The sequence below is a fragment of the Diceros bicornis genome, chromosome 16 (assembly GCF_020826845.1).
Source record: "Diceros bicornis minor isolate mBicDic1 chromosome 16, mDicBic1.mat.cur, whole genome shotgun sequence".
NCBI classification, from domain to species: domain Eukaryota; kingdom Metazoa; phylum Chordata; class Mammalia; order Perissodactyla; family Rhinocerotidae; genus Diceros; species Diceros bicornis.
In genome coordinates this window covers 19,128,110-19,143,460 of record NC_080755.1, presented here as the reverse complement: position 1 = coordinate 19,143,460, position 15,351 = coordinate 19,128,110, and the positions used below count along the sequence as shown (strand labels likewise).

General features: G+C 44.4%; 1 protein-coding gene across 1 annotated transcript in view; it reads right to left on the bottom strand.

Annotated features, from left to right (window-relative positions):
- LAMA3 (laminin subunit alpha 3) overlaps positions 1 to 15,351 on the bottom strand; it is a 242,944-nt gene that overhangs the window by 140,779 nt on the left and 86,814 nt on the right. Inside the window, exon 12 of the mRNA XM_058556902.1 lies at positions 11,377 to 11,511. Coding sequence (XP_058412885.1) covers positions 11,377 to 11,511 — 135 coding nt within the window. The remainder of the gene's footprint in view (positions 1 to 11,376; positions 11,512 to 15,351) is intronic.

The window sequence follows — 15,351 nt, the reverse complement described above, 5'->3', positions numbered from 1 at the left end:
TAAGAGAAAAGACTGAGGTCCCCAAGGAAGAAGGAATTCTGCCTCCAGACTGCCTTTGGACTCAAGCTGTAACATCAACTCTTCCCTGGGTCTCCAGCCTGCTCTGCAGGTTTTAGACTTGCCAGGCCCCACAACTGCATGAGCTTCCTTAAAATAAAGTCTCTCCATAAACATGTACATACACACATCCACTGGTTCTGTTTCTCTGGAGAACCCTGACTAACACAGGCTCTTTCCTGTCTTAAAGGAAAGTGAACGCAGAGAGACAAACAATCATGCAGGCAGTCGGGGTAGCTGTAGGTGCCTGGAGCACAGTGGTGGCAGCTCCGGCTGGCATAATGTGGGTGACGTTGACACTGCCCCCAGGGCCACAGGGGTTGTCCAGAAGCCTCAGGAGACAGTCACATTCCAGAGGTGAAAACAAAGACCCAGCCTTAAATGCGTGTACATCGTTTTCAAATTGCGTATTACTCAATCTGGCATCATACTTCTCGTTTCAATCCAGCTCTCGGTGAAAGCCGCCAAATCCCAAACCCAAACCCCAACATTGGCAGCCCTTGTCTCACTCTTGGAAATACTATAAGGTTTTACAAATATTTCAATTCTGCTCTTCGTGTTGGTCCAGCTTCTTTGGAGTTTTCTGGAATATTTTACTTCTTCTCATCTACTCCTCATTGTTTCTGTTTAAGACATTTTTACTCCCAAAGAGCATAAAGAATAATGATAATAAACACCCAAGGGGAGAGGGAGCTTGTCTGCTGTGCTCCCCAATGTCTTCCAGCATCAAGCACTGTCCTGACACCTAGTACATGCCAAATGGATATTTGTTAAATGAAAAAATAAGCAACTATTGAAATCCTTCTACGGGTCCAGCCCTGTGTAGGTTCTTGACATGCGTTCTCTCAATGAATCTTGCAACACTGCTATGAGACAGGCATTGTGATGAGTAATGTGATCTTCTCTGTCAGTAAATAAGCTCATAGAGTGAGGCAACATGTAAATTACTGATACACAGAGCTCCTTATTGTTTCAGGGGTGCTCTTTTTGCCCATGATCTTGAAGCTTTTCCTTCTGTTGGAAAAGTAGGCTGGCACCTTCTTCAGTCAAAGCCACAAAGCCAACAGTCAGTTCCACAATACTTACCACAAGCCACCTCTCTGGTTAACTAGGCTTAAGGTGAATTAAACCCACAGAAAATCCTGAACCTTCTCCCAACCAACCACCTCAATGTTCTAGACAAAAACAAAGTGAAGCACCAGTTTGAGGCAAAATTGCACAGAACTTGGCTTCAGACGTCCCCCCATTCCCAGCCCTGTGGGTTTTGTTTTCCCCTTTGAAAGGCTGGGAGGGCTCTCTCGGGAGCATCCAAGGCCAGAAACCCTCCCCTGCCGCACAATTTGACATCAGCCGGTGAAGTAGGCCTCTTCTCTTGGCTAGTTTGTCTGACTCATGAGAACATGCTGACATGTAGAAGGAGGTTAATCCTGCACTGGCAACATATTAGTAAGAATTTTCTAAAGACAGACCTGTTACCACAACCCAAAGACTACAGCAAACACCAATAGGGATGGTTCTGGGCCCTGGGTTAGGTCATTGTGGTTGAGGTTTGAGGCAGCTGCACTTCGCATGCCTTCAGTTCCTAGTCATGGGAAGACCACTTTTTTCCACATTCCCACCCTCCTAGCCTCTGTTCTAAGGGCTGACCAGTTGCTGCTTAGCAAACTGCACCAGAAAAGAAGGGGAAGGGAAGAGGAGGAAGAGAAAAATGAAGAAGGAGAGGAAGGCAGGAATGAGGGACAGGGGAGGAGGAAAGGAGAGCAAGATGTGGGAGGAGGAGAAGGGAGGAGAAAATCCCTCGAATGACCAAGCTAACCAAGAGAGTACAGTGTGGGGCCGGCCCCGTGGCTTTGCGGTTGAGTGCGCGCTCCACTACTGGCGGCTCGGGTTCGGATCCCGGGCGCGCACAGACGCACCACTTCTCCGGCCATGCTGAGGCCGCGTCCCACGTACAGCAACTAGAAGGATGTGCAACTATAACATACAACTATCTACTGGGGCTTTGGGGGAAAAAAATAAATAAAATTAGATTTAAAAAAATAAATAAGTGTGCAGCTCAATTAACAATTGCAGAAATGCAACAACTCAGATCAGGAAATTGAAAAAAAAAGAGAGAGTACAGTGTGTTCTGTGGTTGACGATGAAGAGCTGAACCAGACAGCAACATAAATATAAATTATAAACACATATAGACAATTCCCCAAAGTGGCCTCATACCTACGACTTGACTTACATCTATAAGGAAGAAAACTACAGGGCACTTTAGTGAGTTGAAATTAAAATGAGAAGAATATGGCATTGTACTTAGAGAAGTCTGGAGAAAATTAAGTCAATGCAAAACATAAATGCAGGATTGCAGTTGGCAAGAACAACTTAGAAGGGTTTTAAAATTCCCTTTCAAGAAGATTTCAAAATCTTTAAAGGAACCCACAGCATAGCTGTAAGAACTTTTTCTGGCTAGAATATACTGGACCATCTGATGCAGCATTTGGGGCCACGTTGTTTTGATTCTAAAATTCAATGGGCCAAGCAATCAACTTTGCCTATAAAGGATCACAAATTAAAATACTGGATGGAATCTTGATGCTCGACCAAATTCAGATTCCAGTGAGTCTGAGCTTCAGCCACCAGCCTCAGAGCCTCTCCCAAGGGGAAAATTTAAAAAGATCACAAAAGCTCTTACAAAAAGGTGAGAGCACAAGAAGGGAGATCATCACAGACAGAATGTTGGAGCATCCCCAATTCTTCCAGAACCTACTGGTTCACATCTGGAGCACGACACTCTACACCACTCCAGGAATAAAGCAGATGGTGTGTTTCCTGCAGAACTCGGTGGTGGGCTTCTCCAAGGCTAGACACACTTGGTAAGGTCCACTGAGACAGGACTTGAGGTGCCCGCCCTGCTTGAATTCCAAAGCCTGAACAATGCTTTCTCTCTCCCTCCTCCACCCTTTTGGGTGGAGCTGAGGGACAGGTGGAAAACAAAAGAAGGAGTGGGATTAGAGCCCATGATGTACCTGCTCCTGCTCTGCCTCACTGTGTGAGCCTTCCCCTCCACTGAGCCACAACTTTGAACCGCAGACAGAAGCCCGCAGAGGCTGACCCCTCACAGTCACCAGGGAGCCAGCAGAGTGCCTGCTCGTCCTCCTCTAGCCCTCTCTGTGGCGGGTGTCAGTACATCCTCTCACTCCTACGCTTCCTGTTCCGCCTTCTGGCCACTGAGGTCAGGCGGCTTTGGCGGGCCTTTGGAAGCAGAGGTCCAAACCAACTCTACCAAAAATAGAAATGAGAAGATAACTCTTATTTTTTAAAAACCTGATTCCAATCATTTAACCCAGGAGATATTGCGTTATCTTTGTACACGGTAGCTGATTAAAGTGCTTTTCACATTAGGTGTCATCTTCTTAGGAAGACAAATACTACATTTAAACCTCAGAGGTTTTCCTGATTACTCACAGGATTGGTCACTTTGGGGAACTAAGTTTTCTCAGAGAGCTGAGGATTTTACTGACATAGAGTTTTGCCGCCCCAATTTGGTTACTGCACCCTGATTTTCCCGTGGGGGCATGGCTCTTACCCTTACTCCCTCCAACTCTACTCTCAGTCCCATGGATGTGGGGAGACTCAGGCTTGGCCAGTCAGAGCACTGAATTCCACGGCCACAGGGGTCAGTTCAGGAATGGGCATGTGATCCAGTAAGAACTAGACTTGCCCTGGAGGAAGGCATATTCTTTTCCCTGGACTTGAATCTGGAAGGATGAATGTCTTAGCCTGCTCGGGCCGCCATAACAAAATACCACAGACTGGGAGGCCTGAACAACAGACATTTGCTTTCTCACTGTTCTAGAGGTTGGGAAGTCTAAGATCAAGGTGCTGGCTATTTGGTTCCTGGGGAGGACTTTCTTCCTGGTTTGCAGACAGCTGCCTTCTGTGTCTGCATATGGCAGAGAGAGAGAGAGACAGAGAGAGAGAGAGAGAGAGAGAGAGAGAGAGAGAGAGAGAGAGAGAGAGATAGAGAGACTGTGTGCAAAAGCTCTCTGGCGTCTCTTCTTATAAGGACAGTAATCCTAATCAGATCACTGCCCCATCCTTTGACCTCATTTAACCTTAATTACTTCCTTACTCCAAGTATAGTCACACTGGGGGTTAGGGCTTCAACATATGAATTTGAGGAGGGCACACTTCAGTCCATAGCAATGTATATCTAAGAACAGTTGGCTACCATCTTACCACCACCTAAGGCCTAAGAATGAAGCCAATATACAAGAGAGCAGAGTTGAAAGACAAGGAAAAACAGACCCTGCCAATATCTTTGAATTCCTGGATCAATCTGTTCCTGAAATCAAATATGCCTAGACTGTTCAATCGCAGCCAATAAATTCTTTTTGCCTTAAGGCAGTTTAGATCAAGTTTTCTGTCACATGAAACTATAGAGTCATAACTGACTCTTTAATTACCAAAATGTTCTCAATTAAAAAGTACTCTTACTAAATAGTACTCTTACTAAAATGTATTATACATTCCTTCCTTCCTTCTGAAACAGGTATTCAGACATAATTTAACCACTTCCTTATGACCCAGAGCCATCACTACAGTGCTCATTTACTTATTCTAATAGTGATTCCCTCAGTACCTCCTTAGCTGGGTAGGATTATTTGCCCTTCGTTAAATGGCCCCAGACTGCTATTTCTTAAGTCTTATATCTGCTTCTCTGTTTCCTCCCTTACTGTTAGGGTATTGCCTTAGCAATTTTCCCTCTCTTCTAATTTTATGTTTCTAATTCACCATGGGTTTGGCTTGGAAAACAAATAACCAAACTCAGTACAATTAGTGAGAAAAAAAAAAAAAGAGGAACAGATGAGAGAGGGCTATGGGATTCTTATAGCAATGAAATGCATGGATTTTAGTGCATGTCTTTGTGGGTGCGCTTTCTTACTTTACAGAGGCAGTAGGGAGGGGTTGGGGGATCTTACTGCTTGGTTCTCACTTTTGCTCCAGATACGTGAGCCACAGAACCAAATTCCATCTAGATGGAATAATACTCTTCTGTAGTTCAAAGAACTATAGCATACATTGAAAAACAGTAATTTTTTTTGAAGTGGAAAGAATGGCCAGAGTTTGGGATTTATTATAGAAATCTATGTTTAAATAGGCAGAGCATTAAAAATGATCACACTTCCTGGAAACAAAACAGAATCATGGAGTCCTTTTAGAGAAGCCATGGTAAATTAAGCCACATGGAGATGCAACTGAGTGTTCTACAACTAGCGTATTGAACAAGCAAACTCCTGCTGTAAAGTAAATCCCATGGCCCTTTCCCACTTTATTCAGTGTGGGCGACTGTCCCCCTGCACCTAGATGAAAACTCCAGTAAGTTCTAGGGTTTTTCAGCACACTCTTAGGTAAGGGCACTCATTAAGTTGGAACCCAGTTTAAGGTCAAATCTCAGGATGCTGACATTTACACCTTCCTTCCTTCTTGCTGGGTTTAAGGCAGAAGAGTAAAGACAAGATTATGGATTAAAGATAAAACAGTGTTGCATCTCAAATGAGTTCCGTATGCTCTTTGGTCCTATCCTACAGATAGTGCGTAAAAGATAAGACAGAGAGGTTTCTTGCCCCTTGCACAGGTCTGGGAAGGAATTATCCAATGTATACTGGCACAGGAATATCTTCAATTGAAACTGGATTTATCAGATTATTGCTGCAATTTACTGAGCAACAGTTTCCAGGTGACAGAGAGATACTAAGTTCACTCAAATGCTCCATGACTTCACGCTGTAACTATCTGAGATACTGAAGCCACAAGATCAAGGAGTAGAATAAAAGAAAAGGAACAAACTACTCAGAATCACAGAGAAAATCCTCCAGGATTATTTAACACAGCAGCTTTCAAACTTTTTTTAGCCACATCCACACTAAGAAATAAATTGTATATAAAACTGTAATCCAATAAACACACACACACACAGATTGATAGATGACAGATACAGAAATAGACAAAGATATTTATTAAAACATAGATAACTATGAACAAGAACTTTACAAGACATTTCTTTCCATTACTACTTATGATGCATTCTAATAATTTCTAGTCTATTCTTTTTCATTTTCATGCTGGTCCATACCCACTAAATTGATTTCTCCACCCACTAATGGACAGTGACCAGCAGTTTGAAAAACTCAGTCTTGGAAGCACCGTCCTCATGCTTTTTGATGCCCTGGGACCTCTAGGTGCTGCAGATGTTAAGGAAGAGAATATAATTCCTGCAGTACCCCAGGCAGGGTGTCAAGAAACATGGGTGCTACTCATCGCCCTGCAACTATCCAACTTTCACTTACTCTGCTGGGTCTTAGAACAGTTGCTGTAGAATAAGTAATTTCAATTCCCTTTAACTCTAAAATTCTAATGCGTATTGTTTTATCACTGTTGTAAAAGATACCAGGAGAGACGGAGGTTAAATTTACAGAGCGATAAGGCTGATGTGTGTGTGGAGAGGAGATGCCCTGCTTTAACGCATTAGGCTTTTTGTGCCCTTCTACATTACCTTTTTTTTTTAAACAGGTTTACTGAGATATAATTCATGTACATACAATTCATCCATTTAGAATGTACAATTCAATGTTTTTTAATATAGTCACAGGGTTGTGCAACCATCAGCACAATCTAATTTTAAAAACATTTTTGTGCCCCCTAAAAGAAACCCCATACTCATTAGCAGTCAATCCCCATTGTCCCGTCTCTGTCGCCCCCAACCCCATCCCAGCCCTAAGCAACCACTAATCTACTTTCTGTCTATGAATTTGTTGATTTTTGTATTTCTTTCTTTCTTTTTTTTTGTGAGGAAGATCAGCCCTGAGCTAACATCCGATGTCAATCCTCCTCTTTTTGCTGAGGAAGATTGGCCCTGCGCTAACATCTGTGCCCATGTTCCTCTAGTTTATATAGGATACCACAGCATGTCTCAATAAGCAGTGCATAGGCGTCAGTGCCCGCCAGAGATCTGAACCCGCAAACCCTGGGCCGCCGCAGTGGAGCTCACGCACTTAACTGCTTGCGCCACTGGGCCGGCCCCACTTTCTTTCTTTTTTTAATTGCAGTAAACAATATATACATTGTTTATAAAACACTGGTTTATCACATTATATAAATTTCAGGTGTACATCATTATATTTCAATTTCTGTGTTGATTATGTCGTGTTCATCATGCAAAGACTAATTATAATCCATCACCACGCACATGTGCCTAATCACCCCTTTTGCCTTCCTCACTCCCAATTCTTGATATTTCATATAATTGAAATCACACAATATGTGGTCTTTTGTGACTAGCTTCTTTCACTTAGCATGATGTTTTCAAGATTTACCCATGTTGTAGCACATATCAGTGCTGATATTTTTTTTTCCTGCCAAATAACATTCCATGGTATGGATATACCATATTTTTTTAAATCCATTCACGAGTTGTGAACATTTGGGTTGTTTTCCCTTTTTGGCTATTGTGACTAATGCTGCTATGGACATTTGTATACAAGTTATTGTGTGGATTTAAGTTTTCATTTCTTTTGGATATATACCTAGGAGTGGATTTGCTGGGTCTTATGGTTACTCTACGTTGAACTTTTTGGGGAACAGCAAAACCGTTTCCAAAATAGCTGTATCATTTTACATTCCTAGTAGCAATGTACGAAGGTTCAAATTTCTCCACATCCCTTTCAATACTTGTTACTGTCTGTCTTTCTAGTGGATATGAAATGGTGTTTCACTGTAGTTTCAATTTGCATTGACCTAATAACTAATGACATAGAGCAGCTTTTCATGTGCTTGTTGGTCACTTGTATATCTTCTTGCAAGAAATCTCTATTCAAATTCTTTGTCCATTTTTAAATTAGGTTATCTTTTAATTATTGTGTTGTAAGAGTTCTTTATATATTCTTGATACTGGCACCTTATCTGATACATGATTTGCAAATATTTTCTTTCATCTTATGGGTTGTCTTTTCAATTTCTTGATAGTGTCCTTTGAAGTACAAAAATTTTAAATTTTGATGAATATTTATTTTTTCCTTTGTTTCTTGGTTTTGGTGTCAAATCTAAGAAAATATTACCTAATCTAAGGTTATAAAGATTTATATCTATGTTCCCTTCTAGGGGTTTTGTAGTTTTAGCTCTCACATTTAGGTTTTTGACCCATTTTGGGTTAATATTTGTACATGCTATGAGATAGAATCCATTCGTATTTAATGCTATTATTGATATGGTTGCATTTACCTCTGCCATTTTGCATTTGTTTTCTACATGTCTCTTCTCTTTTTGTTCCTCTATTCCTCCTTTGTTGCCTTCTTTTATATTAAATGAAGATTTTTTAGTGCAGCATTTTACTTCCTTTAATGACTTTTAAATTATTTTTTGAGTTATTGTCTTAGTGGTTGTTCCAGAACTTACAAAATACATTTTATCAGAATCTACTTCAGATTTATATTAACTTAGTTCCTGTGACATAGAGCCTTACTCTTATGAGGCTCCATTCCCTCCCCCTTTTCTGTGCTATTATTATTCTACATATTATGTCTCTATATGTTAAAACCCAGTAATACATTGTTATAATTATTAATTTATATAATTTAAGTCTAGAAAATGCTTACCTGCTCCCATTTAAGTCTTCGGTGGAGGGAATGAGATAAACTACTTGGCTGCCCTCACCCTTCTCCTCTTTTTTTTTTTTTTTTAAAGATTTTATTTATTTATTTATTTTCCCCCCAAAGCCCCAGTAGATAGTTGTATGTCATAGTTGCACATCCTTCTAGTTGCTGTATGTGGGACGCGGCCTCAGCACGGCCGGAGAAGCAGTGCATCGGCGCGCGCCCGGGATCCGCGCCCGGGATCCGAACCCGGGCCGCCAGCAGCGTAGCGCGCGCACTCAACCACTAAGCCACGGGGCCGGCCCTCACCCTTCTCCTCTTGCTTTTGTTGAGTAGAGCTCATCTTCACCACTCATAATCTCATCTACTCCCAATATAAACTCCCCTGGGAGTGGACCCTGATGGACACCTGAAATGAAAGGCCACCATCCCACCACTCTCCTGCTGGTTCTTTTTCATTTTGTCAATGGAAGACTCAGTGTGTCCAGCTCAGAATAAAAATGTAAGCATCCCCAACTTGTGCTCTAAAACTTCATTATTTGGGATATCTTTCCACAGAAACGATGTTATGTACAAGGATGAGGTTGCCACACCAGACCACAGAGACACTTTAGCACAGAATCTCCCTCTAGTATGATTTACACAATTCAAACATAAGCGTTGGGCCGGCCCCATGACTTAGCAGTTAAGTGCGCGCGCTCCGCTGCTGGCGGCCCGGGTTCGGATCCCGGGCGCACACCGAGGCACCGCTTCTCCGGCCACGCTGAGGCCGCGTCCCACATACACCAACTAGAAGGATGTGCAGCTATGACATACAGCTATCTACTGAGGCTTTGGGGGAAAAATAAATAAATAAAATAAAATAAAATAAAAAAAACATAAGCGTCACCTGGACTGATGTTTCCACGGGAAATGCACTGGGCATTCCAACTTCGAATACTGAATTTCTCTGGTTGAAGTCAAGGCAGAGAAAGAAAGGATACCCGCTTCCTTTCCTTACCCTCCCATCTGCTGTGTGACTAAATTTTTGGGCAGGGACTGCAGAGAGCTTCTGTGGCTCCAGAGAGTCAAAGGCTGAGAAATGGGGCAGAGGACAGAGGTCCACGAACAGGGCTTGCCAGGGTGCCAGGAGGAAAAGGGGGGATTTGGGATATGGCATATAGACATCTATGCAAAAACAGCAAATCAATCGGGATTGGGCTACAGGCTGTTGAAATGATGGAGAGGGAAGTATGGGGTAGAAGAAGGAGGGTTAAGGAATAATAGCTACCAGACAAGTGAGTGCTTCCCAGGCTCTAAACAACTTGCACAGCAGTGCACACGGCACCACACAACACATTACAGGGCAGGCACTGTTATTGGGAAACTCAGGAACAGAGGGGTAAGTAACTTGCCCAAGTTGATAGCTACTGCGAACCTTGCTCTTCACTTTAGCCTCCAGCTCCAGGGAGGGATTTTCCTGCTCCGTCCCACTCACAGTTCCTTAGTGTGGCTGGCCTCGTGTATAAGATTGTTCAGCACCGACTCTAACCTCCTCCCGTGCTCCGAGGCTGGAAAGCTAGAAACAGCACTGCCATGATTCTCTTGGAGCTGGGTTCTGGATGCCAAATGGGTTTTGCAAATAGGAAGCACTCGAATAAGATTAGGAAGGGGGGAAGTAAGGAGGAGTCAGCCTTTCTGTGGCTTGTTGAGGCTTTCTGCAGCTGTGCGCTGTCTGGCTTCCTGGGTGCCAAGGGATGGCCGTGGAGGCTGCAGGACTGCAGTCCTTGTATCTTGAGCTGCCCTGCAGCACCGGGGTTAAAACTCAGCCATTCACTGGGAGACTCCTTGGAGGCTGTTCCTCCTCCTAGAACCTGCTGTTCCAGCCCTTAACAAATCCCCACTTGGTTTGTCTCCTCATATCCCATCCTAGTAAGAGTCACTGAAGGGGATGGCAGGGGCGGGGGGGTGGGAATGAATGAATGAATTTGCCTACGTTAGCACCTAATCATCTATAGCAAGTCGCTGTCTATTCATAACACCTGGAGGGGTGTTTTATTTCCTGCCCTGAGCCCTGACTGATAATCTTCTCTTCTTTCTCCTCACTTTCCCTACATTAGCCACTCGGGGAAGAACAATAGAAGGCAGTGGGGAGGAAGAAGAGGGGAAGAACTTGGGCAAATTCATTCATTCGCTCATTCACCAACATTTACAGCATACGTATCATGCTCTAGGGACTGGGCCAGACACCTCCTTCCCCTCCCTCCAACCCCTTCAGTGACTCTCACTAGGATGGGAACTGGGATACAGAACAAGTGGGAAGGGAGGAGACTGTAGTTTGTGTTTGCTGTTCTGTCTCTCTGGAATGCTCTGTCTCTTCCCCTTGTCTACCTGGTAGGTTCCTAAACACTGTCCAGATACCACCTCCTCTCCAGGGCCAGAATTTGCATGCAGACAGCTAACTCCAGAGCCCATGTGCTTAACCACCAGGGAGGAGGAAGGGGAGGGTTGGAAAGACAAAAGAAGGGAGGTGACACGGCCCTGGCAGGAGGACAGTCACATGTAACACACATACAGAAGCAGGGGCTCATGTGTTAAACTGCAGGTCACACAGCTCTGCCAGAAGAGGCTCTGCATTTCCTCAGGAGGAAATTTACCTTGGGGACTGATGGTCACTGTGCTGTGTGTCCCCACTTACCTTGGCAAATAGGGAATGAGTAGAAACCCGAGCGGCAGGCATCACACCGAGGGCCCTCGACCCCAGGGCGGCACAGGCACCTTCCGTGGGGATCACAGATTTCGGGGAGAACTCCTTCCAAGTTACAGTCACACCCTGCAAAGGAGAAGAGACTGTCAGAGGGGGTCTCTACCCTCCAGTCCTTTGTCAGTTTTTCCCTTCCCCCAGGTTTCTGCCATGGAAACAGAGATTAGGAGTTATCTACGACTTATAGACATTCTTAACCCAAAAGACTACATCCTAAAGGAAAAGAAAACAAATATTCAGGAAAAGTCAGAGATGCCATTAAGAAATATCTAGAGCGGGCACTAGTTTGCAAAACAGCTACAATCTTTGAACATCTACCCCCGTGGGAACACGTTTTTTTCCCCCAAATCTGAGCCTTGTACAGTAAAACTTCAATTTAATAGATTCCCATCTAACGACAATCTTGAATTAAACATATTTCTACCTTCCGTTTTTTAGAAGAAAAGAAACAAACATAAGTTCAGCCTAATACATGCCAGACATGGCTTTTGAGAGCTTCACTTGGATTGTCTCACTTAATTGTCCAGATACAAGGACTTCCCAGCAGTCAGGCTGCTTCCAATCCTGGGAATGGGTGCTTCCCCACCTCAGGGTCTTTGCTCCAGCCATCATCTCTGCTCTCATGCCCTCCCCTGGTTCTTGCTCATCCTTTAGGTCTCACTTCAAAGTCAACTCCTCAGGAAGGTCTTCCCCAACCAATCTGCACAAGCAGGCTCCCCCCTTCCCTCTCCTATTCTCTTTCTTAGCTGTGTTGGTCTTTACAACACTTTAATTACTGAAATCACTTATTGGTCTCATGACTTGGTTTGACCTATGGAATGAGGTGAAAAGTGCTGTTGTGGGACTTCTGAGCCCAGGTCACAACAGGCTTTGCGGATTCTACTCTCACTGTCTGGGGACTCTGAGACCGTCATGTGAGGTGCCCAGTCTTGCCTCCTTGAGAATGAAAGGCCACATGGAAAGAGGTGTCCTGCTGTCCCATCTGAGCCCAGCCCCAGCAGACCCTCCTGCAAGTCCAGCAGAAAGGCCACCCGGCCAACCCATATGACTGGGAGAAATTACCCTTGTTGTTTTAAGCCACTAAGTTTTGGGGTGATTTATTACACAGCAATAGGTGAATGAAACACCTAACAGACTGAAAACTTAGCAAGAACTCCCCTCCGTGCTCCCAGTGCCACCATACAGTATTTCTCAACAAATAAATATTTCTCAAAAAGATAAGGCCGTTGCTTGACTTCATTATGAATGGATAAATAATGAAGTCAAGCAAGGGCCTTGTAAGATAGGTGAGCCTTTTATAGTTGAGGAAAAAGATGCTCAGGGGGCCGGCCTAGTGGCATAGCGGTTAAGCGTGTGCCCTCCACTTGGGCGGCCCGGGGTTTGCAGGTTCGGATCCCGGGCGCGCATGACGCACCGTTTGGCAGGCCATTCTGTGGCGGCGTTCCATATAAAGCAGAGGGAGATGGGCACGGATGTTAGCCCAGGGCCGGTCTTCCTCAGCAAAAAGAGGAGGATTGGCATCGGATGTTAGCTCAGGACTAGTCTTCCTCATACACACACAAAAAAAGATGCTCAGAAAGGTTAATTAACTTGCCCTAGGTTCACAGCCAGAAAAGCTGAGTCAGGATTTGAAGCCAGGTCTGTCTGACTCTAAAGCCCATGCTCTTTCTGTTACACTACGAATATAAACTGTTAACTGATTTTAAAAGCCACGTTCAAGGTATGTCCTAGATTAGCATACATATTCAAACCAATCTCATATTTAAAACACCCACATTTCTACGAAGAACATTAGCATCTAAATCTGCAACATGGTCCCACAAGGAAGAGGAAGAGGAAGGTCCTGAAAGACTCAAGATTCGACTGGGTTCACCCTACCTGTTAAGGAAGAGAAGTCTCACGCATTTTGGAAAGATTTTCTACAAGGATTAAAATAACAGATAATCCAAAAAGTTAGCCAAATCCCACTCCTTCCCTTTTGCCCTAACCCCTTAATCTTGCAGATAAAACGTTAATAACACAGATGTGGAATTTTTTTTTCCAGCACAATAATTAAGAAAAAAGATCAGGGTAAATCAGAATAACTTTACAGTCTCTGCACAATCTCTAACTTGTTCATACTTAAATCGAAAGTTGCCTAATTTGACAAAAAGGGCATTGGACATGTCCAAGGGCACATTCATCACAAGAGAAGCCTTTGAACCCAGGCTGGCATGAACACTGCCCTGATGATTCATCACAGCTGCCATACAAAGTCCCAATGCCACTGCCCCGTAGGCTGAGAACGCCACAGGGAAAGGGAAAATTGTACTGTCAACTACAGTCTTGGCGTAAAACCAAGCATTGGAATTCAGTAAGAAATCTGAACTTTACATTGGCATTGAGGTCCAAAGAATCCTGATTTACAACCATCTATAAACAGAAAGAAAGCATCTAGTAGCTATGCATTTTACAAATTCTGTTTCTGAAATTCACTTTTCAATGTTTGAAATTCACTTTTCAATGTTTCCTCTTCCTTATCTAGCAAATAGTCACACAGGGTGACAGAGCCAGGAACCTCTGAGGCTCCTCCCTTCTCCCTCCCCTTCCCTCCCCACACGTCATCACCAGGTCATAGTGATTATGTCTCAGGAAAGTCCCTGGAATCCTCTCCTTCCTGAGTTCCAGAGCCTTTGCTCAGGACCTCACCCTTGTTTGCCTGGATTATCTCCAAAGCCTCCTAACAAGGCTGTCTGCTTCCCGTCTTGCCCCTTCCAATTCACTTTCCATACTGGTGTCAAGAGTGATCTTTACACAATGCCAACCTTTTCATATCACTTTCCAGTTTAAATCCCTCAAAGGTGACCCAATGCCTTCAGGACACAATCTAAAGTCCTTGACATCTGTGACATATCAGAGCCTTCAAAATCTTCCAGGCTGCCAGCAGCCTACACGGCACCTTTGTGCAAACTAGAAAAAGATGTCCCTTCGTCACGATGCTTTCCTGACGCTTGCTGTAAAATCGTCACCATAAATAAGCAAATCTGCAATGCCCTCAATGGCTATGGCGCCCCCATAGATGAGGTGCAGTTTTGCACTGCAACCTGCACATCTGGGCCTGGCTGCCCACTCTGGTCTTTTCCTGATCCTCTCCTCTCCCTGAACTTCTTCCCCTACCCCTGATTCAGCCCCAATGACGCACGTGCTGTCTCCTCTCCCATCCCCAGGCCTTCTCATAGCCGCCCCTCTGCCTGACTAATTCCTTCATGCTCCGAGACTTAGCTGAGATGCCTCTTTCTCCTGCTCGGAGAAGCCCTTCCAGAAGTTCTTTACCTTCACCCTTCCTTCCTGCCTTCCTTCTTGCCTGCCTGCCTTCTTGCCTGCCTGCCTTCCTGCCTGCCTGCCTTCCTGCCTTCCCTCCCTTCCTTTTGTAAGGGGCTGTAAGGATATCCCTCCTGCACGCTGCCACGGCTTCACATTCTTGCCTGGTATTAGCATTACCTCCTGCTGTTATAACTGTTAACCTGTGTGTCTCTGGCAGGACAGGAAGCTTCCAGGGAGCAGGGACTGTGCAGCAGGCAGCTGCCTTGGCAGTGCCTGGTACAGAGTAGGCACTTAATAAAAGTTTACTAAATGAAAAATATGCTAAATATTCAAGGCTACAGTTCTCTTTGGTAAACACCATTTCTTGAATTTCATTTTATTGGTATCTACACGGAGTCTCCAAACCGAGATACCAGAATTTGCCTGTCCCTCTCTAAGCCTCATCTGGCAGGTCTCCATGCCAACAGCGACTGTCCCACACTGCCAGGCAGATGAAATGCCCAGCCTGGGGAGGGACACAGCCAGGGAAGCATGCCCCAGTGGCTGTCCCCCGAACCTCTCAGAGTTCTCATCGTTAGCACGTGCCCCAGCCCCAACCACATTGAC